This window comes from Suhomyces tanzawaensis (genome assembly GCF_001661415.1).
Source record: "Suhomyces tanzawaensis NRRL Y-17324 unplaced genomic scaffold CANTAscaffold_6, whole genome shotgun sequence".
In the NCBI taxonomy this organism is placed as follows: domain Eukaryota; kingdom Fungi; phylum Ascomycota; class Pichiomycetes; order Serinales; family Debaryomycetaceae; genus Suhomyces; species Suhomyces tanzawaensis.
The window spans coordinates 624,728-652,725 of NW_017963641.1; the positions used below are offsets into that span (position 1 = coordinate 624,728).

Sequence of the window (27,998 nt, forward strand, 5' to 3'; positions counted from 1 at the left end):
AATAGTCTACAAGATTGAAAGAAGCAAATTGGATAAAAGCTGACTCGGAATCTGGGGTCATCGGATTGCGAAAAGCTTAACAGAATGTTTTTCCTTGGTGCCTTATTTAGGGTTCTTATCCGAGTGCATAATCATAAACTCACGGTAAATTTTGCCCAATTTATGGCAGTATGTTCTTCTATTAGTAATTGGTATACTAAACAGCATTGTCTTACAGGCAAGGGGTGAGTAGACGTCCTGATTGGTGTTGTCCAGTTTATCACGAGTTTCTACTCCCACACTTATTTAAACCGTAATTGAGCCATCGCCAACAGTATTAGTAACCTGTGGAAAGGCCAAGCAACTCTTGGAACCTGGAATGGACCCTATTTGTTCTTGGAGTGCCTTACCTATCATTGGGGTGCATAATTGCATTCTTATTTCGCTTGCTCTATGCATGTTGAGGGTCAGTGAAAAGTCACCAATGTACCGGTTCAATTAGTGAGGCTAGTTTAGCGAACATATTTGAGGGGCAATCGCCGCAAGTGAGGTTAGCAAACACAATTGGTTTACTCGTAAATTTGCTCTACTATAAAAATGTGCACCGTTGTACATTTGAAAATATTAAGTCACTGGAATGGTCCATACATTCATAAGAGATAGTTTCTGGGGAAGAATCATCTATCATATTAGCAAAAGTAAATATTTCAATCACAAGGAGGAAAGAAATGACTATGTCTTACCGGAAAAATACCTTGCTAGGTGGAGGGAGAACCACGATCTGGTAGATTCGCTGGAGATGTACTCCTCAAATATCTCAGACAAGACACCTTTGCCCACTAATAAAATCTATGTTGACTGGGATGGCCCTGACGATCCAGAAAATCCATATAACTGGCCCCTCTTTCAGAAGACAATTTTTATTCTAGAAATTGCTTTCTTAACAACCTCGGTGTATATGGGTTCCGCCATATACACCCCTGGTATACAAGAGTTGATGGAAGAATATGAAATTTCACAGACTCTAGCAATGCTACCCTTAACGATGTTCGTTATTGGCTATGGAATTGCACCAATGGTATTATCCCCAATGTCAGAGAATGCTTACTTTGGAAGAACTTCTATTTATGTCATTACATTGTTCATATTCTTCATTTTACAAATTCCCACAGCATTGGCTAAAAACATAGCCTCTTTAAGTGTGTTAAGATTTCTTGGTGGAGTTTTCGCATCACCTGCCTTGGCCACAGGTGGAGCTTCAATCTGTGATGTTTTGAGTGTACCATATGCACCCTTAGGGTTGGCAGCTTGGGGAATTGGTGCTGTTTGTGGACCATCTATTGGGCCGTTAATTGGATCGGTTTTGACAGTTAAAGGTGGATGGAGATGGACGTTCTGGTTTATGGCAATTCTTAGTGGTTGCACCTTCTTGGTTTTGAGTTGGTTTTTGCCCGAAACATTTGCAGATACGCTACTATTGAGAAGAGCTAAAAGACTCAGGAAAGTTACTGGAAACTTAAACTACACTACAGAACCAGAACAAAAGAATAAAAACAGGAACTTTAATGAATTGGCTATTGAAACATTGTGGCGGCCAATCGAAATCTCCATCGTTGAGCCTGTGGTTTTTTTGATCAACATGTATATTGCCATGGTATATTCAATTATATACCTTTGGTTCGAGGCCTTTCCGATAGTATTTTTGGGTACTTACAATTTTACATTGGTGGAATTAGGTGTCAGTTTCTGTACCATAATTGTGGGTGTCCTTCTAGCATTCTTCTTCTACTTGATCTACATGGACAAGAAGTTCACGGTTAAGATTTTAGCTGGTGAAAACGTCCCTCCGGAACAGGTAATTCCACTTGCAATTTTTGGAGGTGCAATTATACCTATCGGTCTATTCATATTTGGTTGGACTGCCACAGAAGACCTTCACTGGATTGGACCGATCATGGGAGCTGGAGTTTTTACCTTTGGTGCGTTCTTCATCTTCCAGTCTTTGTTCAATTACCTTGGAGCTTCATTTCGTCGTTATTTGGCGTCAGTGTACGCTGGAAATGATTTGTTCAGATCCTGTATTGCGGGAGTCTTCCCGTTATTTGGGCATGCCCTTTTCAATAATTTGAGAACAGACAGATTTCCTGTCGGTTGGGGAAGTTCAGTATTGGGATTTATAACTGTGGCCATGGTTCTTATTCCAGTGTTGTTCTACATGAATGGGCCGAAATTGAGGGCTAGATCCAAGTATGCCAACTAAATATGCAGTCTGTCTGCTTTCAATCAATTTATGAATACAATTGTGACACTGTTAATGAATGCAGCGATACGAGCGGCCCACACCGTGTATGGAGTATCTAAGTCTAACCTCCTAGAAAACTATAAGTTGCGAAACTTGGTTTTCGCATTTCGCAATTCGCAATCCAGGGACCCGTTCCCTTCGGGCGAACTGCATCTCAGGGCTCCGTAATGGCAGAGGCGAAGCCACTCCAAATAATCACATATACTACACCAAAATCGAATACGCAGCCTTGCGGCCATAAATATATTAGTCTATAAAATTAACCAGAAGTGAACATTATTAAAGTAGTGGGAAGCTAAGCAGCAGGATTAGTTGGAGTTCTTGAGAACAGCGAAGCCAAAGAGCTCACCAAAGAAAGAACCCTCGAACTTAGGCTCGTACTTGAGGTTGTTGGCTCTAATTTCCTTCATGATTTGAGCTTCCTTTTCAGCGGCAGTCATCTTGATAATTGGTTGGGCAGGCATTGTAGTGTTGTGTGTATGTATGTGTGTTTATTGTAGTTCTGCTAGGATCTTGGGACGCCTATTTATATATTGCAAAAACTCTTCGGTTCGGGTTGATGGGCCGCCTTAAGTCCTGCGTGTGGCGGTGTTTTTCCGAGTCCTCTCCGCCGGAGTTGACTCATCCATGTCTCCGAATCGCAACCGCCTGACTCAGTGTTACTACCCACTTTGTGACCCTTCCCTTGGGCCGTCAGCGTGACTCCATGGAGGTACGGCCTGGAGCCTACACCTGGCCCCTGGCGGTGTTAGACCCTCTAGCTCCAGCGATTCCATCGCGGTGAGCTGGACTTAGGGCCTCAAAAAGAAATTCGCTTCGCAGATGCACGCGTGTAGTCTGCCCCACTTCGGCGCTACGCTGATTGGGCACACACGTTGTGGCGGGGTCTGGGAGGGGAACCACCGTTGACGGCAGTTGGAAGTGGATGTTGGGTTGGCAGGCCAGGCCAAGGCTGGTTGTTGCTAAACCCCAGTGATCATAGCACCGACCAGGAGATAAGCCTTGGCCAGCAAATGTTGACATTACCGGAAATGGCGGAGATTCATTGGCACTTCCCTTTGGCCGACGATGCTGGTAGAATTTTCCGATGCGCCGTTGGCGTTGGGCACGTGAGGCGAGCGTTTCGGAGTGGTGCTTCGGAGTAAGGCGTCCGGTTTGGGCGCAAGGTGGACGCGCGCCAGGTGCGCCGGACGAAAGGACGAGGGACTGGTCCGTCCCCAATAGGCAAGCCGCCGTTGAGTCACACGAGGGTGACCCCCCATAGACCCGTACAGAGGGCCTCTTGTGGAAGCTTGTGGTGTGTATGTTGAGAGTTCTGTGATACAGCAAGCAATTGCTTCTGCCATATGATCCAATTGAGCTGATCGATGCTCCTTCAATACTACACTTTTTTGCATATTTTCAGCATTTTTATGATTATTTCGCAGCCACTATAAACTGTATGAAAGTAGTTATCCATGGTGATTGTTTTCAAATGCAAGTGTTGCTTCCAAAACCCCCATTACGCTGTCATTGGTACCCTACGTACAAGCAATTCAAGCAAGAACCACATGGCACCTTAGTTCCCTGGAAAACTGCCTGCGTTATTTCAACAATTAATACATTAAGTGCAATACACCACTCTATGCGAGCTCGCTCCTGCTGAGCCTGATTTTTCCATCAAACCACCGAGAAATGCCATTTCTCGGCTCAATATTCGGTCCGTTGCACTCAAAAATGCATTGATTGATGCGGATGTACTCCAACTTTGGGTTGTACTGCAAGTACAATAACGCCACATGCTGGACCTTGAACCACTCGTCGTAGATGGTCGGGTGGACCATCCCCAAACCTAAGTTTGGCGCACCTCCAGCCTTGTTTCCGAAAATATCCAACATCACCAACAGTGGAAGTCGCTGTACCAAAAGCGCCACCTCCTCGACTTGCTCGCCGGGACTCACCCGTAGACACCTCAAGTGTGTCAATTGCTGGAGCTGGGTGTAGAAGGAAGTATGAGCTGGCACACACTGCAAGATGTTTAGGTTGTTGGTATCGTTATAGCCGTGTACCTCTTCTCTGACCTCAAACGAGAGCCTGGTGAGCGTATTTCTGAACAAACCGATTGCACGGGCGTAATCGTCGTAGTATTCACGTTCTCGGTCGCCGTGGTCCAAGTAGTCCTTGGTGGGGTTATTCCTGATAACCAAGTCCAATGACTCGAGTTTTCTCGCTGGAAGACACAGCAAAAACTCAGGCACGCTATCCACGAGAGCCTGTCGATGGTCTAGCGAAAGATGTTTGAGGCTGGTGAGGTGTTGGGCAATTTCAAGTAAAAACGGCTGGCAGCGATCGTTTCCTACCAGGTATTCCAGAATGCCTCGCAATACTAACGTGTCCAACCCCGCTAGATTCACGGACTCAATGAAGGTACGTGCCTCCCTTGGCGAGACAGACAAGTTGTCCAACGACAAGCAGGTTAAATTAGAGAGGTAGCGTAACCTGGAGCCTTTGAACAAGACAGTGATGTTCTCGTCCTTTGGACCCAGCGACCTCCCTGGGGCCATGAGCTCGTCGCAATTGGGCAGCGTCATGGTGGAGGTTGAGTCCCGCCGCTGGTACCTGGAGAGGACCAAAGTGTCGAGATTGTCACTGACGTTGGGGTTATTATTGACCAATAAATTATTGACTATTCTCACGAGCTTGCTGGAGTTTTGAAACGGCTGGATCTGAAAGTTGACCAAGTTGGGGAACACCAAGCCTTTGCAATCCTCGTGATAAGGAAGCGGCTCGAGTTCGCTCAAGTAGTTGGAAAACTTGATGTTCAACACGAGGGTGGATACGAGATGCTTGTGCGGCAACTGGTGGAGGTATTCGAGCCGGAAGTTGTCGTTCAGCCACACCAACTGGCTCAACAGGCACATGTGCTCGAAGAGACGGAGCAATTGGTCATGAAGTTGATGGTCGTAGAGGTTCAACGAGTCTGGGAGGTCCACGCAATCGAACCGTCGGATGAGAGAAGTGGTGTGGGCGTTGGTACTCTGCAAGAACCGCTTGAAAGCGAAGGCTGAGTTGATGTACGTGCAAGAGGAGGCCACTGGTTGGCCATCCTGCATGGTTATTTTCTTATAGCCGTATTCCTTCTCGTTATTGAACCGATCGAATTGCTGGTCGATAATGATGTGCTCGTACAACCGGGCAATGGTCGATGAATAAACAGTTTTTGATACCGTTAGAAGGCGAACACAGTCGTACTGTGAGAGCTCAGCAGCCACGCGGCTGCGCACCTCAAATGGGAGATCCTGGAAGTTGGTAGCTCGGTCATTATAGTCTTGAGGGGTTGAGTGATGTGAATAGTACGACTCCGACGTGTTGAGAGGGCTATCTGGAGCTGAAAACCGGGGAATGGCGAAATGTGGGCTAGATCCTCTGGGAACCTCGGCCAAAGCACTGGAGGAAGTACTTTGGGGGCTTTGTGTGGGGTTATATGGATTCTTGGAGTACCCAATTGGGGAGTTTAGCGAGTACTGGTTGATCATCGAGGGCAGACATGTAGCAGAAACGGAAGGTGAGTGCGATCGGTGACGGTACAGGCAACGGAGACGGGAGGATCAACGAGAAATTGGGAGAGGGGTTCCAGCAACCGACTGGGATTGCTAAGGGTGGTGCTTATCGGTCACGAGTATACCACCACGTGACTGCGAGTATGACCTTGGTGACTGTTAGTAGTCAGAGCTAGGTTAGTTTAAGACAGGGATGGATCTGATATTCTGTTCTTCTACGGTTCAGTACCTCGATGTTATACCTGTCAAATTATCAACCAGATTTGATGGATAGCCACCGTCGTCATTTAATATGCGATTTTTTGTGGGGCATTAGCCAGTGTATTTTTTGTTATTATTTGCAACTAGTCCCAGTTGATCTGCGGCATAGCGTTGAAACTCTAGAGTACATAAAACCAAAAAAATTAGATCAGATGATTTTTTTTTAGGATGTATAGCTTCGTGGTGATTCTTTACATTATAAGCGTCCAGTGACCTTCAAATTCAATTCATCGTGTTAATTCATCGTGGTTGTGTATAAGATAACATTGCAGTTGCTACAATCTACAATTATCCTAAGAAGATAGATCGATAACCAGTTAATTGACTTCATGTTCCAGACTATTTTTTTCAGAATGGTGAAGTACGAATTTTTGGTAACTTAAATTTCATCATGCTGTTCTTTAGTAGCATTGAATTTGCTTATTTATTCTTCACAAGAGCCTGGATTTTGCACATTTTCAATACCCTTCAAAGCTCGAATACTCGATGCCTTTCAGGGTGGTGAGTATAATTAACTTTCGAATTTCATTCATGGCGGTACTCGCATTGCATTTGCACTACGAAACCCAACGAATTAATATACCTAGGGTAGCGTTGGTTTTTCTACTATTTTCTAACAACAAGATAGAACTTCGAGCTCCTTCCAATTTACCGAATACTTCTATATGGTGTAAACCCTCTCTGATCTCTGAAATCCACCATTCCTTTATAGGCTATCGCGCGAACCCGAGATCTCACCAATTCGTTTTTTTCACCATTATCATATGAGTGAATCTCGTTCCAGCTTGACATACCAGGCTGCGACAGCCGAATTCAAGCACTGCTATAAACTAATTATTGAGAAAATAGAGTGATTTCTGGCAACTTTCAGCAACACCCACCACTTGGTCACCCAAAGCAGCCACACTCACCTCGGAATACCGCCACTCCTCCCCAACTTCCCCATCCTGCCTGATCCAGCCAGTCACGTGATACACACTCTCGCGACTAAACGACCACCCGCCTGACACCACCAACCAGTACACCGACCGAATAGTACGTGGACCCGTCCGAAGCAAGCCTTCTACCGCACCCCGCAAGCCCCTCAACCAACCACATATCACCACATCCTTTGCGCCGCTTCAACTGCCCCACCAACAATGGCAGACGAATCGCTTGACGCTCGCTTAACCCAGGAGGTGACCCTCCTCTCCACGAAATTGGTCACGGCGGTCGCCAAACAGCTGGAGTTGGAAGAAGCCACGTTACACCTCCACAAAGAAGTCAACCTGTTGAAAAATGCCAATGCAAAGTTGGTTCAGTACGAGGAATGGTACAAGCTCTTGCTACCAAAGTACAGCAAGGTCCAGGACGAATTGAGAACCACCCGCGAGGCCAAACGGGTCGCTGAAGCCGACAACGCCAAGTTGCAAGGAGAAGTGGAAGACTTGACGGCGTCGTTGTTCAACGAGGCCAACCAAATGGTCAGCAACGCATCCAGAGAGACTTACAACTTTAAGGTCAAGAACCGCAAGTTGTACGAGGAAATCGACGAGAAGAACACTATCATCAACGATCTCCAGGAGCAGTTGAAGGACTTGAAGGAATTGTTCTTCCGTATCGAAGAGCAGCAGAAACAGACGTCCGCATCCAACTCTAGAATAGGCACGCCAAAGATCGATGGTGAGTTCTCAGGAGCCATGCCCAAGCCAGAAACTGGCGCAGATGCTTCCCATGAAGACACCAAGGCCGAGGATGAGTTGCCTCCCCACTTGGAGCCCCAGGTCTCTGCCTACCACCTCCAACAATTGAATTCCTTCCTTTATTCTCCCAAGGTCAGCTCCATCAGATTGGACTTGAATAACTACAACCAAGAGTTCAAGGGCTTCATCTATGCATTATCCAGGCCAGACTTCCAGTTCGACTTGAACAACTTGAAGAGCTACGCATTTTTCAAGAAATTGTGGCTGGAAGAATTGGAACACTCGTTGGCATCAATTCCTGCCTTGCCAAACAACTCGCTAATTAATAGATGGCAAAAGGGAAAGAACTTCTGGAGTTGTGTGGTCGAAGGCCGTGCTATGATTGAGCCAGTGAAGGGAATCAACGAGGCATTCAAGACTAACTACAGAGGTGGTTTGAGAACTGGAGGAACCACAAGCACTGCCTCAGTTGCCCCTGTTGCAATCAAGTTCCCATGCAGCTTTTGTGGAGAGACACGAGAAGACATTTTGGAGCATTCTCGATTGTACTACTTCAAGTTGTTGCATGGCGGAAATACCTACATCACAGACTCAAACTCATCAGCCGACGATCTGATTGCAAGCTATCCATTGTGTAACTATTGTTTGATCAAGTTGAGGAATATCTGTGAATTCTTTGCGAAATTGAGGTCTATTCACTCCAACGTTTATAAGTTGAAGCCTACAACTGCATTTGAAGAATATGCACAGATAACAACCAATACGAGTGTGTTCAAGAGGAACTCAAGTTCTTTTACAGGGTTGTATCCACCCAAGGACGGCGCCACTTCCAGCGAGACCGACAGCAGTAGCGACTTGATGAACACCAACGTCAAGCAGATAAAATTGGATCTGGTTGAAGAATCCAAATTGATCAAAATCTATGTGATGTTGGCACTTATCAGGAGCAGAATATTTTGGAGCAAAGTAGGGATCTGGGATACTCCGGATAACGTTAGCGAGATCAATCTCGATGAGGTGTCGTATGAGGTGTTCGCAAACTTGATTGCCTCCAGCAATTCCAACGCTTCGGTCCGGAGTAGCTCTGCTGCCTCAACTCCAGTGGTACCTCCCAGCACTACAATACCTAGCGTGGAGGAACCTGCTGTGCTCCAGGAAACTGAGGAGAAACACAAGAAAAGAGAGGAAAAAATACAAAGCACAGTAGCAGAACTAGTCAGTAAGGTGGAGCAGAATTCTTTAGATGACGGAGGCGATGATACGAGCAGTATCAAGTCCGATTCCAGCGGAAAGGATCGTTTGAACCGTAAGGGGTCGAAGTCCAAGAAGTTCACTAAGAAAATGAACAATGACTTGGATGAGACGTTAGAAATGTTGAAGGAGAGTATTGGAGAGTGAACATAATTTGCACGGCCTGCCTGGAAACGCCATGCTGCAATAACTGTGGCGGGCCAGCACTTTGGAAGTGATTAGAAGAAGAGATGTCTTGGGCGATGGACTGGTCCGAATCATACCAAGAATTAGCGGGTTCCACCAGGAAACCACATAGACCACAGCGAGGGGCCCGCATCATTGTTAGAGTAATAGCCCATAATGATTCCGATTCTTTAGAGAATTGCAGTCTATATAACGAGAGGGAGTGATACGCGAGAGTAATATATTTGCCCAGGAAACGTGAATTATCTATTTCGAAAACCCAACCAGGAGTGTTGAATCCTTTGTAAATGAAGTGCTAACAGGGTTATAGTAGAAAATGCGCAATGATCCTGGGACAGTACCCACAGGTGTACAGCTTTCAGGAAAACCGATAGTTCCACGCAGAGGTGGATACCGTTTGCAGGGTATACGTGAAACAAGGTAGTTAAGGATGCTAACTAGGAACATTAATGTCCAAAGTATGCTCCTAAAACCACCATGGCAATAAGCACAAGAATAAATTTAATTCACATGATGCAATTACATACTGACGGGAAGGGGATGAAAACAAAAATATCTGGAGAAGTAGTAAATCCTCTTCTAACGATTAATAGTAGGAATGGTTAGAAAGACAGAGTTGATTAATATTGTACAAGGCTATGAAGGTACAGACAGCTTATCGGGGAACTATTTCGAGTCGAGCGGTCTAGAGATTTAGCTTTGGTATCGAACAAAAAATTAACTTTCGTATATAACTTAAAGACTGTTAGCAGAATATCAACAGATAGTCTGGTATTAGACTATTTGGCTAGGCTCGTCGGTGCTAGTATAGTGTCGGGGGTTTAGAGATGTATTAGAACAGCCGCAGGTCTATCTAGAGCCTGATATCACTAAAGAGGGTATTCGTAAAGACCGCAGGGCTTATCCATATCTAAGCCAGTTTCCTAAAGCGAGGAATAAATTGGATAGGCCTTTCATCAATCGAGAGAAAGGGCTGACCACCACGAACAGATCCCTGCACTCCGCTCGATCCCCACCTGTCACACGCTCGTAATTGCGCCAATCACAAGCCCAGGGCCCATTCGCTTGTGACGATTTAGTGGAGAGTGTCAGATTATAGTGCGTCAATTAGCGCACGCGTCTGACGCGTCAACCCACGCGCCAGACACTTTCTGGATGCTGGCTCTTGCCAATTGTAGGTTGGCAGCGCATTTCCAGGCGTTCGCGACATGCCACCGTGGAGATACCCGGAAGTGTAGGACCGCCAGCCAGCCATCAGCACATACATGGGCTCATTTGTGGGCTATTTTTGGCCAATTATGAGCTTTTTCGAGACTGGTGGGGGACTCATTTGCCCCGATTGGGCCTTGCAGTGTCGGAACTTTCCAATGCAGATCTGGAGGTGACACTTGCCTCTGACACCGCTAGTGCGACACTGACACTGTACTAGTGGCACCGGCGGCGTGCGGCGGCTCCTCCGCGCTGGGCTGACGAGCCGCCACCAGTCGTTCCGGCGAGCTAGTGAGCTCGGCCGATAGACGAGCGCTGAGCCACGAGAGACGGAAAGCAGACATCATGAATACAGACCCAGACACCAGGAATACCACGTAGACAGACACCTCAGAATGGTAGATGACACTACAGTATGGAAGGATTAGCAGTCAGGCATACAACCGTAGACCTGTCAGGAATAGCACCACCCTCCAGATACAACACCGTAGACCAGACACTGGCGCTAGACACAATAGAATGGTACCAGCCAGCACCATCGCACCACCGCACCGCGCTGCGCAGCGCTGCCCGCACTAGGCAGTCTCCCTCGCTACCGCCCCGTGATCCATCCCCCACTGTGTGCACTCCCCAAATCCCTCTACCGTTGTCGAGTACGAACCACATTCGTGGCCCCATCCGTCTCTGTTCATCCACCAGGCGTCCACAAGCCGTCAGCACACACGCCGCCACAACCACCACCAGCATCTCGGCTCACGCCTCCACCAGCATCGGCTCAAGCCCACAACCACACCATCAGCCTGGCCCTCTCTGCCACCATGAGGAGAAAGACTGAGCTCCCGCCACTCCCGTCGTCGTCGTCCTCGCTCAACTCCCACATCACCGATGAGCTCAACAACTCGCGTGCCTACAGCTCGTACCACACGTCCTCTGCCTCCCACAACCCACCAGTTCCCGACAAAAACAACCGAGTGTCGTCCAGCCTGATCTTCTCGTTGCGTAAGGCCAAGGAGCGCTACGGCCACGCCAACGACAGCTTCAGCGACGTGTCGTCGCTCGACTCGTCCGGAACTGCTACCTCGTCGTCAACAGGCCCCCACCAGTCGTCCCACAGCCTCCACCACGGCTCCAGAAGACACAACAGCATCGGCAATGCGTTGTCCAAGTCCGTGACGAACCGCTCCGTCTCATCTGCGTCCACCAACATCGTCCCTACGCCTGTCGTGACCAACTCCAACCACTCACGCCATGCCTCGGCTTACAGCATCTCCACCGTCAACGGCAGCTCAGGCTCCAAGAACCCCTACGACACCCCCACTGCCCTCAATTCTGCATCTGTCACCAAGTCCTCGTCGGTATCGTCGCGCACCAGCGCCTCCAATGGCTCGCGAAAGTCGTCGTCCATCCTGGGCCCCTCAGTGATATCCAAGCCGTCGTTGGCCCACAACAGTGCCAACGATCTGTTGACGTCTGGAGGCATGAACGGGTTCGTGCTCGAAAAACCAACCCTGGTGTACGAAATCGACCGTTTGTTCCGCAAGTTGATGGAAAAAAGAGACTTCAAGTCTTTACCCGCCCAGGCCAAACAGGAAATGTCTCACTACCACCCCGACAAAAAGTGGATGTTGATCTACCAGGACGCATTGACCGAGCACAAACGGCTGGAGTCGTCCAACAACTCCAACAAGTTGGAAAACACAAAAACTCCCGAGTTCTACACCCAGAAGTTGCTCAGCAAAACCATTCTGGCCGAGCAGTTGAAAAACTTGTGGGTGTCGCTCAGAACTGAGCCTATAGATTGGGTCCGGAACTTCATTTACGACTGCCAGGGCGACGCATTGTTGTCGTCCTACTTGCAAAAGGTCCAGGAGCAGATCTCCCTGGCCGAGACCAACGACATCAATAACGAAATCTTCGATAAGGAGTTCAACACCCTCAAGGCCCTCAAGTGCATGATGAACCAGAAATTGGGGGCTGAGAGGGTCAGAACTGACGCTAACCTCTACATCAGCGCAGTAGCTGGCTCCATCCTTTCTCCTCGTATCTTGACACGGAGAATTGCCCAAGAATCGCTTGTTTTCATGATTGCCTACTATACCGAAAATGATGGCGAGCATAAAGGGAAGTACCACAAGATTTTAAAGTCTTTGGACTCCATACCCAACAAGCCCTACTTTGAGTTCGAATCTGAACAAGTCCCCCAGTCCAGTCCAAATAAGAGAGCCTCCACTGCATCTGCCTATAATGTCAGCACCAACAAGAAACAATTAGTTCGTAAGCCTCCCGCTCCAGAACAGTACAAGAGGTTTGAACTTTGGTTGCGTTTAGTTGAAAAGACCTTGGATGGAAAAGGAAAGTATATGAATTCGCTTGTTGGCGCCAGTGATGAGCTTAAATACATCCATGCTGGGTCAGGAAACACGAACCCCGGAAATATGGAGAACCATCTTTTGGAGTACCTTCTTAGTACCATGTTGTTGGTTAATGCTATTATTGAATTTGGACTCGACTTAAGAGTCAGAGTGCATCTTCGTGCCCAATTGATGGCTGCAGGCCTCAGTCGTTTATTGCCTCGCTTCCAAGAGTTGGGGTACGAAAGCTTAAACCAGCAGTGCTTCAAATTCCTTCATATGCAAGAAAATGATGAAATGGAACTAAAGAGCCTTGAACAGGTGGATGAAAATCTTGATTTCAACAATCCTGTGGAGTTAATTGCATCGATATGGGAAAGTGTCAAGAGCAGCGAAGCTCAAGGACACTTTATTAGCGCCATTCAGCACTTGTATTTGAATCAAAGCGAGAAAAAGAACAATGCTGAGGATCTTACTCGAAGTTTGAGATTACTTGACGGGTTGATCCAAAACGTCGCAATGGTTCATACAACAAATGACGATTCAGCTGTTGGAGTTGCTATCGGTCGGTTGTATTCAACCCTTAGCACTGATGATCAGTATAGAAGAGCTCTTGACGAAGTTAAGAACTTCAAGAAAATAGCTGAAGAAGCCACTGCAGAACGTGATGAAATGTCTCGTCAATTATCTTTGGGAGCAGATGGATTGATAGCTAATTTGTCCAATGATATGAGAGAGCAAGAAAACATTCTTTTAAGAACAAGGAGATTGTACGAAGAAGTGAGCCAAGAATTGGAAGAATTGAAGAAGAAGCACTTGATTGAAAAACAGGAACAAGAGCTAGAAATGAGAGAATTGTTGGTAATGTTGAACAATTCTCAAATTGATACCAGGAGAAAGGATAATAAAACAACTGTTTCTATCCAAACCAACAACGAAAAGTTGATCAAAAAATTACAAAAGCAAATTCATAGAAAGAAAGCTGAGTACAGATTGGACAACCGTGAGTTTGGTACTCAGGTTGAACCATCGTCTAGGTTGAGAGCATTAAGAGATCAAATGGGTGACATCGAAAACATGGCCAGAGAGTTGGAAATGACGGATTTCGAGACATATGTTAGCCCAGTTGATGATAGCAAGCCCACCACGGAAGAAATTCCTTCAGAGCCGGAAGTTATAGAGAGTGTATCTGAATCGTCAGATGAAGATATTACTGCTACTGAAGAGCCAATTCCTCAGGGTCCACCTAGAGCTGCAAGGTTAGATGATTTGAGTAAGCTAGACTCTTTGAGAAAGAAATTAGCTTCGTTGCAAAGTGAGTCGAACGACATCATGAAGTTTAATAATAGCGCTATGTTCAGCAAGCAAAAACTTCTTGCAATGGAAAGATTGAGAGAGTTGGAAATGAATTTCAAAGATTTCAATATCAATTTCAATTGGGACGATGGTACTGCTAATGTATCTCCTAACTACAACATGAATGAGGAAGAAGTCGACCCTTCCATCAAGGCCAAGATTCAAGAAGAGCTTCAAGAAGTCCAAAAATTGAAGGAAGACTTGAAGAAGAAATTGGCTGACGTCGAGAAAGAAAAGGCTCGCTCCAAGAATGCTTCTAAAAGACATTCTGTTATTATGGATCGTATTGAAGCAAAATACATTCAAGGAAAGGTTGAGCCCCCTAGTAGTAATGAGATAGTCAAGGGTTCAATGACTGGAAGTTACAGAAACCATAGAAAAACTACAATTGGTGCTATGGATCCAAAGTTTTTGCAAGAACTAAGCTCAAAGGTAACGAAGGTAGAGCCTATAGATACCATCAGCGAAAAGACAGAGAACTCAGGGGGTGATCAGGACAAGGAAGTAGTATCTACGCCTACTACTTCACCCGTTAAAGAAGCATCAAAGGAACCCGAAAAAGTTGCACCAAAACCAACTGCACCACCACCACCTCCACCACCATTGCCATCTCTTTTGTCTGGTGGGGCACCACCACCACCGCCACCACCACCACCTCCACCACCGCCATTGCCATCTCTGTTGTCTGGTGGCGCTCCACCACCACCACCACCACCGCCACCATTCCCTGTTGGTAAGAATACACCTAAAATAATACCTGTCGAAAGAACTCCTAGTCCGTTTGATAATTTCCCAAGAGCTAAGAAGAAGTTGAAGCAGTTGCATTGGGAGAAATTTGACAATGGCTTGTCAAACTCATTCTGGCAGACAACTCAAACAGATTCGATTGCTTCTGATTTAATGTCGAAGGGTGTATTTGACGAAATTGAACTTATTTTCGCGGCCAAAGAGATCAAGAAGTTGGCCACGAAGAAAAAAGAGGATATTGATAAGGTTTCATTCTTATCGCGTGAAATGGCTCAACATTTCAGTATCAACTTACATGCATTCAATGGTAATTCAGATGAAGAATTGATTGCTAAGATATTAAGATGTGACAAGGATGTCATTCACAACAATGCAGTATTAGAATTTTTCGGTAGAGAAGATGTGGTTGAAATCTCCAATAGTTTGGCCAGAAACTTCGAACCATATTCTACTGATTATAAGGCAGAAGAGCCTTCAAAACCTGATAAGGATCCAAATGAGTTACAGAGACCGGATAGAATTTATTTGGAATTGATTTACAACTTACAACACTACTGGAAGTCGAGAATCAGAGCATTGAATGTTGTAGCTAATTTTGAAAAAGATTACGATGATTTGGTGAATAAATTGAGAGCTATTGATCAAACCGTCGAGGACATCAAGAATTCCAAGCATTTGAAAAGCGTTTTCGAGATTATTCTTACTGTTGGTAACTATATGAATGATTCAACAAAGCAGGCACAGGGTTTCAAATTAAGCTCATTGCAAAGATTGAGTTTTATGAAAGATGATAAGAATAGTATGACTTTCTTGCACTATGTTGAAAAGATTGTTAGACAGCAGTATCCTGAAGTATTGGGTTTTGTCGATGAGTTAGCTAAGTGTCTCGAAATATCCAAGTTTTCAATTGAAACCATCTCAAACGATTGCAGAGATTATGCAAACTCGATTAAAAACGTGCAAAGTTCCATTGATATTGGTAACTTAAGTGATTTATCTACATTCCATCCTAATGATAGAGTTCTTAAAGTCGTATTACCAACATTGCCCCGAGCCAAGAGAAAGAGTGAATTATTGCTTGATCAGTCTAATTACACTTTGAAAGAATTCGATAACTTGATGAAATATTTCGGTGAAGATCCAGGTGATTCATTTGTTAGAAATTCATTCATCAGCAAGTTCGCAAACTTTGTCAAAGATTTCAAGAGAGCACAGGCGGAAAATCTCAAGCGTGAGGAAGAGATCAGGATTTACGAACAACGTAAAAGGTTGCTCGAAGCACCAAAGAGACCAGCTACAAAGGAAGAGGGCGAAGAGGAAGAGGAATCTGACGATGCCAATGTTATGGATTCTTTATTGGAGAAGTTGAAGGCAGCAGGTCCAGCAAAGGGCGAACCTTCCTCTGCTCGCAAGCGGGCATTGATGAGAAAACACTTAATGGAAAATCTGAAAAAGGTAACATCTCCAACGGCCAACAAGGTCCAATTACCCGAATCCACTAGTCCCTCAACAGCCAGTTTCGAGGGACAGACATCGCCAATCGAGGATATGTTCCCAGCCAATAGCAGCGTTAGCTCCTCTACGGATTTGGAGGAAGAGGCCAATGAAGGTGACTTGGGCTCACGAGCCAGGAATCTTTTACAAGAGTTAAGGGGAAGTGGAGAAAATTCCTCGAACGAACGGATGAGTGCAGCTCAAAAATTCAGGCAAGAAAGATTGAAGAAGAAGATCTCCAGTGTTACCTTGAATGATGAAGACACTATTATAGAAGGAGCAGAAAGCAACGTTTCAATCGACTTGGAATGAGCAAGACTTGTGAATATATGCTGATGTATTTATAACTTATATAGAGTGGTTCAATGAATCATATGAGATTAGAGAGAAGTCAATGTAACTGTAAATAACACTATGTATCTTTGCTCCAAATAGATGGATTTGATCATAATCCAACATTCACCTCGCTTATTCTCGAGAGTTCTTCTAAGTCATAATCTATCAACACACCTTTGTTGTCCTTGAAATCAAAGCTTGGTTTGTTAATGGACAACAAACCAGTCCCACTTACTTTATTGACGAAGGGCCTTTCCAATTTTTCTATTTCGTCTTCCACCAGATGCCTGAACGTATTCGTTACATTTATGTCATCTGTGAGCTGAGTAAGCTCTTCAGAGTCTTCTTCTACGTCCCTGATAGAAGTGACCTCTCCATTCACCCCCACACATAAAACCATTCCACTCGCCATTGATGTTGCCCTTTCAGCATCATTAACACCTTTACGTATAGAATCAGTTTCATCCTGAATCCAACAACTCTGAAATTTAGAGGCATAAACCCTTGGAATATTGGACATTCTATAGGTTTTCCTCGTTGTCTTACTAAGGTTTTCGTTATCAATAATGCAAATGGAAGAATGCAACTTATCACCAGCAATGATTTTATTATTTAACTGTGCCTGATTCACGAAACTATTTGGTAAAGGATCGCTGTTGGAGAAATTGATGATAGGAGAAGATGAAGAGTCATCTTGAGACTTGTAATCGAAATGATAGATGGAATCAAGTTTGGTTGTTACCATAAGTCTATCATTCTTGTCATTTGTGGTCAAGTTTGTAATTTCGCTGGGTAAGGTCACCAACGTCAGGACCAGTTTAAGTCTCTTTTCATCCACATCATAGCTTGTACAATGAATAGAGTTTCCACTTGTAAAAACAATATCTGAACCCACCTGGACAATGTTCGTTATAGGCTCGGGATGCTCGAAAGTGGTTAGTTCAGTAACTTTAATGGAGGCATTGTTTCGTACTTTACTTATGTCTAGCACCTTAAAGAATCCCTTGGAAGGTGGTTCTTTCGGTATCCCATATTTATCTCTGATATTACCGACATTACCATCAACCAAGCTCGTACCAATTAACAATTTTTTAGAAACTCTGTTGTTCCTTTGAATAGACCATATGCATGCAGTCAAAGGGTATTCATAGGTTTCGAAGATTTGTGGAACAAAGACAGAGGACCTGAAGCTACCACCTTCGCTTGGGCACTCCTTGAACAACTTTCTGTCCACAAACTTCAACCTCTTTTCTTGATACTTAGACTTGCACAATACTATGAAAATTGACAAATATGGGAGATAGTGCACCTTTTTTGCGTTTTCCACAGTAAGTTGTCTCACATTGGCTTCCTTAAAAGTAGATATGTTACCTATCATCAACCCATCGTCTCTAACGAATGCAAATTGTAGGTCCAGAATACTGTTATCAACGGCACTGGTTGTAGGAATTTGAGACATGGAAATGATAGATCTTTCGTAAGTTTCATCAAAGTATACTTTCCGGGGAAACTTGGATTCGTACAAATTCAAGAGCCATAGACTCTTTGAATGAATGAAGAGAAGGTTTGGATCTTGTTGTACAGCTTTAAGCTTTATTGGAGTCTCACTCAATCTGAGAAATTTCACACACTCAACCACCGATGCTGTTCTTGGGACTACTTCAAAATTTATGAAATAACCGTCCAAAGTCCCCACATAGAGCTTGCCCCCAGCATAATGAAGATCACCCGGGATGAGTAATTCGTCATAGTGTTGACCATTTTTGTTGTATGGATTTAACTTTTTCAAATCAATGAGGTTCACCAAGGTTACATTTTTATCAAGCTGAAATATGTTAATGGTTCCGTGGTAAGTTGAAATAAGAAGATAGTTGGGCCCAGTAACAGAATTGCCCTGCGATTCTCCCTCAAATCGAATTAACTTGGTGATGCTGGGCTCTTCAACCTCAACAACTTTCCTTAACGTAAGAAAGTCTTCAAAAGAAGAGTTTCTATTGAGATCAAAATTCAAATCGAATAGTTCAACAACAACTCCAGAACTTTCACTCTCTGTCATGATGACTAGAGTAGATCCTTGAATGTCGCAACCAATGATACTTTTATTCTCAAGAACATGTGAAATTTGGAAGTTTGCAAGATCTGTTAATAAAATACCGCTTGAAGAAACTTGGAAAACTACCTCCTCTTCACCTAGTTTGAAATTAGACACATGAAAAGTTTTACCATTATTAATAAATGCTTCATTGGATTCAATTTCAATAAAGGCTTCAGGAGAGTTTGGTTGATATTCAAGCAAAATTGTCTCAAAAGTAAAAGAGCAAAAGAGATATGTCTTTTCCTCAAACTCGACAAACTGAATTCTTTCAGCCTTTCTGAGTTTATTATAGGAATTACTCTTTCTTTGCGCTGGATAACCGTATCTGAAATGATTAAGTTTGGTTTTCTTGCCAATTCCACTAATACCCCAGAGCTCTTGATTAGATTGATTGTCTGAAAGTCTGCTGTTCCACGAATCTACAATCAGAACATCTAAAAGAGGTGCCCATTTTTTGTAGTCTTTGATGAGTTTACCCTTTGTGTAATGAATCTTTGAATGGTCAGTTACAGAACCAGGTGATATCAATTCAGGGAGTAGTAAGTCTTTGTTCGAACCCGTATCGCTTCCATAAATCAAATTGAACCCATTTGGAACTCTTTCAAGAGAGAAAACGGATATGCAGTCATTCACTTTTGCGATAGGGTATATTTTGGCAGAGCTGTTGCTGAACTCAACCGAGTACACAGTTCCATTATCTGTAGCAATCAAAAGTTCAGAATCTTCTTCTATTGCGTGTTCACCCTTCAAGCTCTTTTCGGGCCTATATGAGCAGGTAGGGAATGAGATCCCTTTCCAGGGGGATTTGAATCTTCTGAAGTTGTACTCGGCTGACATGATATCGTGGATAGTAATAATTATCAACTCATCCTCGGTGACAAATAGGAAACCTCTGCCATCACTTAGCGAGACTATGAATATTGGTATGACGAAGGTATTATCTAAAGGCAAGGTTGACTTTGAAAAACTCTGGCCCAAGCCCTCCATGTTTGACCAAGAGAATAGGTTTATGACAAGTCTTCTGAACTCGGTGAAAACGAAGGTCAAGAAGAAGTTATGGTGGTTCAGCTTTGCATTGTTGAATGGTTCCGCAAAGCACGAATGGAGGATCAACCCGTCACAGTCCACATTCACGTGTTTCTTGAACATGATACCGTTGCTGGTCAATTGGGTGTTGTAGATGCGAAAGGTGTCACTGGCAGACGTGGAGATCACAGAAAGACCGGATCGATGCGAGAGGAGATGGTATCCCGAGGTCTTTAAGGTGGGAAGACTGCGTTTCTGATTGGTGTTCCACCACTGGACTATAAACGGCTTGTAGATGGAGTCTCCAGTCTGGGGAATATGCGATAGTGTCTGGTATTTGTAGTCCGAGTCTCGGTAATGTCTGGGGACATAGTACATCCTGACCAAGAGGAGAAAGCCTGTTTTCAACGAGAGCAAGAGCGAGTCCTCTCCCTGGGCGGAGACAGGCTCCTTGGTGTCGTCGGAGTCTGGGGAACTGGCTCGTTCAGTTTCGTCCTGGATACCTCGGATCAAGCATGAGGACCTGATCTCAGAGCTCGTAGGAAACTCGACGCCGTTGATTAACAATGACTTGGTCTTGACTATCACCTTGATGGCCCGGAGCTGGGCAGCACCCAGCAACGGCTCGTGTACCTGTCTGGCACTTGTGAGATGGAGCAACAACTCGTCGTCGCTGTCGTCGTCGCTGAATGCATCGAGCTGTGAGTCCTGCTCTGTTGCTACCAAGTTCTGGTACAGCTCGTCGTTGAACGACGTGCTGGCAACGCCCCTGAACGGCTTATTGATACGGACCTTGAACTGAGGAAACACATTGGTGAAGATGGGAGAGTAGAGGAGCGTCTGCTTGATGTACTTGGAAGGACGCTGGACTTGTGGCGTGGGAGTGTATTGGTCGAGATCGAATTCCTCGAAATCCACCGTGTCGATGTCCATGACTGGAGCTGGTGGTGGCAGTTTGGGTGCACTTTATTGAGTTGGTGGAAAAGAGAAGGGTGGACTTACATAATGATTGCAAAAAATGAGCGAGGGACCGAACTGGAAGAAGAAGTAATCATAGGTGGGGTTGCTGCCCTTAGACCTCAAACTGGGTGTGGGGAGGATTCTAGTGTCACATAGCTAGACCATTGAGAGAGCTAGGCATGTATTGTGGGTCAGATGGCGCAAGGGAGGTGACAAGCAGGTGTTCAGATCTGTGTATTGCTTCAGTAAAAGATACTATCTATACTCTGAGAAATTTGGGAGGCCGAAAGGCATAGGACCTGAAGTTTTCACAAGTTAACATCTTGTTCAGTAGTTGTACAGTTCTCTGTGGATTATTCACCATTCTGTTCCTATCAACTACATTACTTATCATTCCCTCAAAGTTTTACGAGCAACGTGTTCTAGCACAGTACACAGCATATGCTTATAGGATCAGAATAGTAGGCACATCATTCTGGGAGGAGTCCGTGGGGTTACATGGTCTTTTGATACTTGATCCTTTTCTGCTAATAATTACGGGAATTATGCAATTGCAACTATATGCTGGAATTATTTTGTCATTTACTATGTAATGAAACTGTACTTGATTAAAGTGCCATAGGGCAAAACGTCCTAGGAATTTATAGTTGATTTTGAAACTAACTTCCCTGATTATTAGATACACTTAGGTGAACTAATGGCAGTAATACGGATGGACTTGTGGCTAGGGATCGGTTCTGCTCTTCATCCATTCCACTTCATCAAGGTCGTCGTAGTTCTACAAAGCACCGCTACGTTTGTCTTCTACGGATGTGGGCCATTAGCTTGACCCCACACACAAAGGCTCCCGAAAATACACACACAAGCTCTTATTTTCCTCTCTACTTCGCTTCTTATTTTCAATTCAGTGACGAGCCCTACTAACTAGTGACAGTATACGGACACATTTAGAAGCAAATTTTTCTGATCCTCCCTATTAACGATGGGAGCCTACACTCCTATTGGATGGCTCCCAAGTATGGTTCACATCCAAGTTCTTGAGGTCCAAAGTAAGCAGCTACGGAAGTAAAAAATTAAGTGAAGGTCAACGATGACAAGATGACAACAACTTCAAGCTGGGTATATAGTCAATAAATAACAATGGAAATATATTTCATGTGATGCATAAGAATTGAAGGATAACATTCCATAGCTCAGTATGATTAGTCTTTGAATGCTAAAATAGTTGATAATCCGTAGAATAACCACGAAAACTTTTGCACCCAAAAGATCAAAACTACGAGTCCTGCTTTCATAAACTTCCAAAATGAGTCACAGTCCCCAAAAGTCCCCAAATAAAGGCATCCCAGCAAATGCAAACCCATTCAACCTCTCGCCAATGTATGAACTAGTATTCTAAGGAGATAAGGATGTTGGTGCGTGTGCACACCAACTATCACCAGCCAAATACGCTTTGAGAACAGGTGCTACACAACCCCATTTCTAGCCATACAATGTCCCACTCCTACGATAGAATACCAAGCAATGGAGCCGAAGACTCATTGATTGATCAGGATAACCTCATACAACCCGATGACATGGGCTCACAGCCCTACGTTGTGCCTAGCACCGCCCACGAAACCACACCAGCCCCACCAGTGATCAAACCCCAATTACCGTTGGACACAAACTCACACATGTTCCAGATCAACTTCTACAGAAGGTTCTTTGACTTGGATACCGAGACATTCTTCCAGAAGATCCAGCAAGCGGCAAATCCATTGAACACCTCATTCAGTAATAGTGCAGACGAAGGCAACGACTCCATCGAATTGTATGGATTCATCTGGATCACAGGAACCTTGATTTTCCTCATGTTCTTGAGCTCAACGGGAGCTAACATTTTGTCCCAATGGTTACACAGCGACAAAGGACTGCAATACGAGTACAGCTTTGAGTTGCTCACGTTGTCAATCAGCTTATTTTACGGGTACAACTTGATTGTGCCCGTGTTGTTATACTTGGGTACCCGGTTCATCACTAAATTTCCTGAACCATACACCTTGATCAACGTGATTTCGATTTTCGGCTACACCAACTTATTGTGGTTTCCGCTTACGGTGGTCAACTTCGTGATTGTCATATTTATTAATGGCCAGACCCACCAGTCCTTGTTGAACATCTTGGAATGGGTTGCAGTATTGATCACTGGTGCTCTTACTGGCCTCAACAACATCTCCAAGGTCCTCCCACTCACCAAGAAGAACTGCATGCTAATTAACGAGGGCAATCCCGAAGCTGCCAACAGGGCTGTCTACGTGATATTGGCCATGTTGGCGTTGGTGCACTTAAGCTTCACGGTGTTGGTCAAGATCACCTTTTTCGGCATCTCTGCCTAGCTAAATTAAGAATAGGCCCCCAAGTTCTACCCGTATTTATAAACTAAATACACCAACGACTTAGTAATCTCCACAGTCATCAAAGTCCAATATTCTGGTATATATAAGTATGGAAAATATAGATATACTTCGTCGGAAGCACTCCTGGTGTAGATGGAAATCTTAGCAGCCCAAGCCCTAACTGGTCACGGTCGTGCGCGGCCTAAACCCATCCTATATAAGGAGCAAAATTTTCCCTCTCACCTTCACCAACTAGACTATTGTGGTCAGATAAATGTGGGCTATTTGAATTGAAGTGAATGATATCTCACAGTGTCCAAGAAACATGGCTGGTTCGGCGGTGATTATTTGCATTTTACCAATTGTTCCAACTGAATGAACCGTGTTGACAACTGCATCTCGTTAAGTTTCAGCCTTGTATGAGCCACCAGTTTGTTTCTTGGGATGTGAGTACAGAAATGGTATGTGACACCCCGATTTCTTAGGAGGAAACTTGTGACCGGGCGGACATAAATCCGATGATTGCCCCTTCCTTGTACAATAGGGAAGGAGGCGTGGTTCTGTGTACAAATTTTGAGCTGCTGGCGATCACCGGTTGATGATAGGTCTTTACTGATGGAAATACTTGTGAGAACTTACTAACATCCAGCTTAGCATATGTCATTTCTTTCTTTCAAATAGCCAACGTTTGTCTCGTGTTTTTATGATGATTTTTTATATTCACACTGTACTAGAAGTAACCTTCTGTGACTACGAAAACAAAAACTGATTTAATGACTCTGAGAAACACGCCATAATACATGTCTAGCTAAAAATGCTGTAGAATCTTACCGAGTAGTCGGCCCCGCTGTGGTGGACGCCCTCCCTAATGGTGGCTCTAGCTCTCATGGTATGATCCCACTATTCCTCCCTAGCTCTCGCTAGCTGGCCCTCGCTAGCGCGTGCTTTTTGGTGCGGGCTCTGCTTCTTTAGCGAGAGCCCTGCGAGCGCTCAGTAATAGCTTCCTGGATCATGGGTCTGCTATCACTGCTACCAGTGGTTCATGAACCCTCAAAAACTTCCCCATAACAATATTCACACCTATACGTATCCACCATCTCCCGTAGCCCTTTTATACCTCGTTTACTCTTCCCACTGCTACACCTCCTGTCGTCCACTCATCGTCCTATGCTCGCTGCTGCCTGCACGCACCACCAAATTTTCAACCACACCACTAAAGATCACCATCGATGCCAAACACCCCAGCCGCCACCAACCATGAATAGTCGTTATCTTCTACGACCACGATGGCCCATACCGCCATCAACGCATCCATTGCTCGCCCCCAGAGTGCGGCCTGTCGCTGCAACCAAACGCATTCTAACACCATTGCATCACACCCGAGTACGATCCAACTACACATCTTCCAGCCACCAGCCGTCCAGCACCCATCCAACATCGCCCTACTCAGGCAATTCGACTCATCTGTACGTGAACCACGCGCTTCTAGACGCCTCGGTGCTTTTCGATAAAGAGTACTCACATGTATATAAGCTCATTGAAGACGCCGAGTTGCGGAACCGCTACTTCGAAGTGCTCCGCAAGAACCACGCCATATTCTCGGGATCTGAGATCTCCACCATCCACTCCACCTTCAGCAACCTCATCGACATCCAGTCGGGGTTTCCGTCACCCCAGGCGTTGGACATCTTGATCGACATGTGGGAGATGGTGTTTGCCAATGCTGCTGGAACTTTCACGCCCTTGCAGGCCCAGATCTTCCAAGAAAAGGACAAATTCATCCATATTCTCATCAACTCTCGGAACTACCGTGTGTACGAACGGCTGGTGCGACCTTTGTACAAGATATCCCCACAATTGACCTGGGCAGACCGGCTCGTCACCATGTTCGAATTGGAGGACGTCAACGGAGTTCTCTCCATGAATAGGAGTGCCATCGTCAAGTTTTTGAAGAGCGACCAGGACATCAAGTTGAAGAGAAAAGTCATATCCATATTAATTCACCGGGTGGTGCTAAATGCCACCGACGATTCCGAAAAGAATGAGCACTTCAAACTCTTTGTGGAATTGTGCCACATCGTGGGTGACGACCATTTCTTGTTCATCGATCCCGAGTATATCGAGTATGCCAAGGTGGTGCGACTTATGGCCATACCGCGAGACCCTCACCTCCGAGGAATCTCGGAGCCTGCGTCCCAAAACAGCCCCAATGCTGCTTTCATGGAGCATGTAACCAAGCTTCAAGATTTCTTCGAGGGCGCCACTCCCGCATATTTTAACTTCATCACTTCTTCCATGCATCACATTATTTCCTTCAGTCCCAACAACGTGCTCAATTACTGGAAATTCAAGGCAGACCATTCCAAGTCCCATTCTTCGGCACCCATTTTATCACATCACGATCTAAAAATCGCCATGTCTGCATTGTCCTCCTTGAAATTGTACCCAGAAGTACTTCACCTCTACAAATCATACCCGAACCTCCACCACGAGGACCAGATCGAGGTCCTCCTCCGTGTAAGTGAATTATCCAAGGACTGGAAACTTCTCCAGACCCAATTCGAGGAGATGTATGGTAAGGGAAAGCTTCCGTACGTAATCCACTACGCCATCGTTATGAAGGCATTGGCAGGAATAGGTGCACGGGACGAAGTGGATATGCTCTTTGACCAATTGAAAAAAAGAAAGTTGACCCCTACTGCTTCAATTTTCACGGCATTAATTTCTTCACGGTTGCACTACAATGATGTGGCATCTGCAAAGAAAAGTTTTGATCTTTATATGAGCTATGTGAACCTGGGAACCATTGAAAAATCCACCTCGGCCTATCTTTACCGTTTGCTTTTCAAAATGTACATAAAATCGAAGGATATTGAGCAAGTAAGAGCTTTCTTGGATGAAGCCTTGGAAGAACAAAAAGCCACAGGAATTCAACTCATTTCGTCAAGCTCCATTAATGATCTTATAGAATTTTCCAGCTCCAACTACGAGCTTGAGTTTATGGAGCATCTCAAGAACCTCGCCGAAGACCTTGAATTGACTAATATGCATACTTACCAAAATCTTATCAAAGGGTACACCAAGTTAGACCAGTACGAAAAGGCAAACGAATTGATATATAAGGCACATTCATCAAGCGAAGTTCCATTCGCCAATGTGGACATTTACACGGCTCAGCTCAAGACCTATAGACATTGGATACGGAGGATTCCCGACCCCGAGCAGAAGCTTTTCTATCAGATCAAGCAGGCATTTATTGTAAGCTTGGTGACATTGAATCATATGAATAATATTTCTATCAGAAACAACTCGGGCCTTCATGTGGAGGTAATTGAATACTTTTTGTCGAGACATGATATTGAAAACGCTCAGAAAATGATGAACTTAAGTCAAAAAAGGGAGTTTTTGGCTGAACGACACTTCTTACCTTTCATGAAGTACCATTTGAGACAAAATACATACGAGTCATACGGCGAAATCTTAAATTTATACAGAAAAATGGTGGATCAACGTATTCAAATATCTACCAAGACTTACGTCTACTTGATGAAGGCACTAATATACTTGGATGGAATGAACAATAATAACGGGGAAAACGCATACAAATTGCTCAAGTCCATTTTCGAGATGAACGGATTGTCCTTGAAACCACAGACCTTGAGCAACACCACATCTAAAGTTATGATGATTGACATGATTGACAGGGCCGAAGACTTATTTAAAATAGTGGCTTCGTACGTCAATGACTTGGGAACTCATCAAAATGACATTGATATGTTGGTACACTTCTTAAATGAGATCAAGAAGATTTTGGGTGGAAAATTGAGTTTGCAGTTCAGATTTTTGATCTATAGAGAGATGAGTAAAATCTACCAGAAACAGAACAACTACTCATTGGCCGAAAATTTGATCGATAATGGTATTGAGGACCTCAGTGCAGTTGTACAGAAGTACACTCTTAGGTATCCTTTTGAAGACCATTTGGAGCCAATCCTTCCAGTAATGCTCGTCAAAGATTTGAGAAACTTGCTCAATACCAAAATAATGCTATTGGAATATGGAAGAAAGAGCCCTGCTGCCTATCTTCATATTCTTCAGCAATCATCAGACCAAGGTGTGAGATTATCAGGAACACAGTTTAATAGACTCTTCAAAGAAGTTTTGAAGGATGATATTACCCTCGATACTCTAAAATTGATTCTTTCCACATGTGAAAATCATCTCATTTCTGGAAACTGGGTAGAAGTCAAAATCATGAGAAAGCTTCAATTCATGTACAAACTTACCATGCTTCATTTATCACTGGGATTAGGGAACGACTCGACAATTCACAAATATCACATTTTAAGTGAATATTATGATGTGCACGAGCTCGGTGCTCTTAAAAGGGAATTGGCCTTTATTGGTGATTCTTTGCAGGCACTCGAGTATCAATTTGAAGCAAACAGAAAGACCCTCGATGCCCGTGGCTGGGACTTGGATAAGCTTCTCGAGAATATTCCAAGGTTCTTTATACCCGAGAGAAGAATCCGTTCAGCAAATAAAATTTCCCCCACAAATTGTTACCAGATATGGCTAGCACTACATCGCCATATCGGAACTGACCAGAGCATAGCATTCAAACTCATGGATGAGTTTCCCGAGACTTTAGAATTCTTGATGTACAATGAACCAGCAAGAATCAGATTGGGATTTTTCAGATCCAAGATAGATAAAATTCTTCCTCCAAGGCTAGACTACCAGGAGACATTCACACAAAGATACCAAAGAACAGAGTTAGCATTAAACAGTTTGAGAGACGTGGAACAGTCAATGATGGACTAGAAAATTGCATAATATTGTACAT

The 27,998-nt window shown here is 44.5% G+C and overlaps 8 protein-coding genes across 8 annotated transcripts; 5 read left to right on the plus strand and 3 right to left on the minus strand.

The window, feature by feature from the left end:
- Window positions 1-616: 616 nt before the first annotated feature.
- CANTADRAFT_69312 (MFS transporter) lies at window positions 617-2,319 on the plus strand (the record flags this gene model as incomplete). Its single annotated transcript, XM_020211009.1, has 1 exon — window positions 617-2,319. One exon carries the CDS (start codon window positions 617-619, stop codon window positions 2,237-2,239), a length of 1,623 nt encoding a protein of 540 aa, XP_020063079.1. The 3' UTR covers window positions 2,240-2,319.
- Window positions 2,320-2,589: 270 nt separating this feature from the next.
- Window positions 2,590-2,745, minus strand: CANTADRAFT_91403 (uncharacterized protein; the record flags this gene model as incomplete). Its single annotated transcript, XM_020211817.1, has 1 exon — window positions 2,590-2,745. One exon carries the CDS (start codon window positions 2,743-2,745, stop codon window positions 2,590-2,592), a length of 156 nt encoding a protein of 51 aa, XP_020063080.1.
- A 934-nt stretch (window positions 2,746-3,679) lies between these two features.
- On the minus strand, window positions 3,680-5,889 carry CANTADRAFT_26939 (uncharacterized protein). Its single transcript, XM_020207937.1, has one exon. It carries the CDS (start codon window positions 5,794-5,796, stop codon window positions 3,904-3,906), a length of 1,893 nt encoding a protein of 630 aa, XP_020063081.1. The 5' UTR covers window positions 5,797-5,889; the 3' UTR covers window positions 3,680-3,903.
- Window positions 5,890-7,220: 1,331 nt separating this feature from the next.
- SEC2 (guanine nucleotide exchange factor) lies at window positions 7,221-8,831 on the plus strand (the record flags this gene model as incomplete). Its single annotated transcript, XM_020208240.1, has 1 exon — window positions 7,221-8,831. A coding segment is annotated over one exon (1,611 nt), but the record flags the coding sequence as incomplete, so codon positions are not given.
- A 2,429-nt stretch (window positions 8,832-11,260) lies between these two features.
- Window positions 11,261-16,621, plus strand: BNI1 (formin; the record flags this gene model as incomplete). The annotated part of the gene is made up of 2 exons (XM_020208608.1): window positions 11,261-11,746; window positions 11,804-16,621. Coding segments are annotated over 2 exons (5,304 nt in total), but the record flags the coding sequence as incomplete, so codon positions are not given.
- A 181-nt stretch (window positions 16,622-16,802) lies between these two features.
- Window positions 16,803-20,772, minus strand: CANTADRAFT_69325 (uncharacterized protein; the record flags this gene model as incomplete). The annotated part of the gene is made up of 3 exons (XM_020211010.1): window positions 20,291-20,772; window positions 17,748-20,242; window positions 16,803-17,696 (listed from the first exon to the last, which is right to left on the minus strand). Exons 1-3 carry the CDS (start codon window positions 20,745-20,747, stop codon window positions 16,803-16,805), a joined length of 3,846 nt encoding a protein of 1,281 aa, XP_020063084.1. The 5' UTR covers window positions 20,748-20,772.
- A 1,480-nt stretch (window positions 20,773-22,252) lies between these two features.
- Window positions 22,253-23,292, plus strand: CANTADRAFT_26941 (uncharacterized protein). The gene has a single exon (XM_020207938.1). The coding sequence runs from the start codon at window positions 22,268-22,270 to the stop codon at window positions 23,150-23,152; it is 885 nt and encodes a 294-aa protein (XP_020063085.1). The 5' UTR covers window positions 22,253-22,267; the 3' UTR covers window positions 23,153-23,292.
- A 1,146-nt stretch (window positions 23,293-24,438) lies between these two features.
- CANTADRAFT_7435 (uncharacterized protein) lies at window positions 24,439-27,976 on the plus strand (the record flags this gene model as incomplete). Its single annotated transcript, XM_020211114.1, has 2 exons — window positions 24,439-24,481; window positions 24,537-27,976. The coding sequence occupies 2 exons, from the start codon at window positions 24,439-24,441 to the stop codon at window positions 27,974-27,976; spliced, it is 3,483 nt and encodes a 1,160-aa protein (XP_020063086.1).
- Window positions 27,977-27,998: the final 22 nt, after the last annotated feature.

Bases quoted from the DNA above. Each gene is read 5' to 3' on its own strand.
- CANTADRAFT_26939 (XM_020207937.1), bottom strand. From the start codon at position 5,796: ATGATCAACCAGTACTCGCTAAACTCCCCAATTGGGTACTCCAAGAAT.
- CANTADRAFT_26941 (XM_020207938.1), top strand. From the start codon at position 22,268: ATGTCCCACTCCTACGATAGAATACCAAGCAATGGAGCCGAAGACTCA.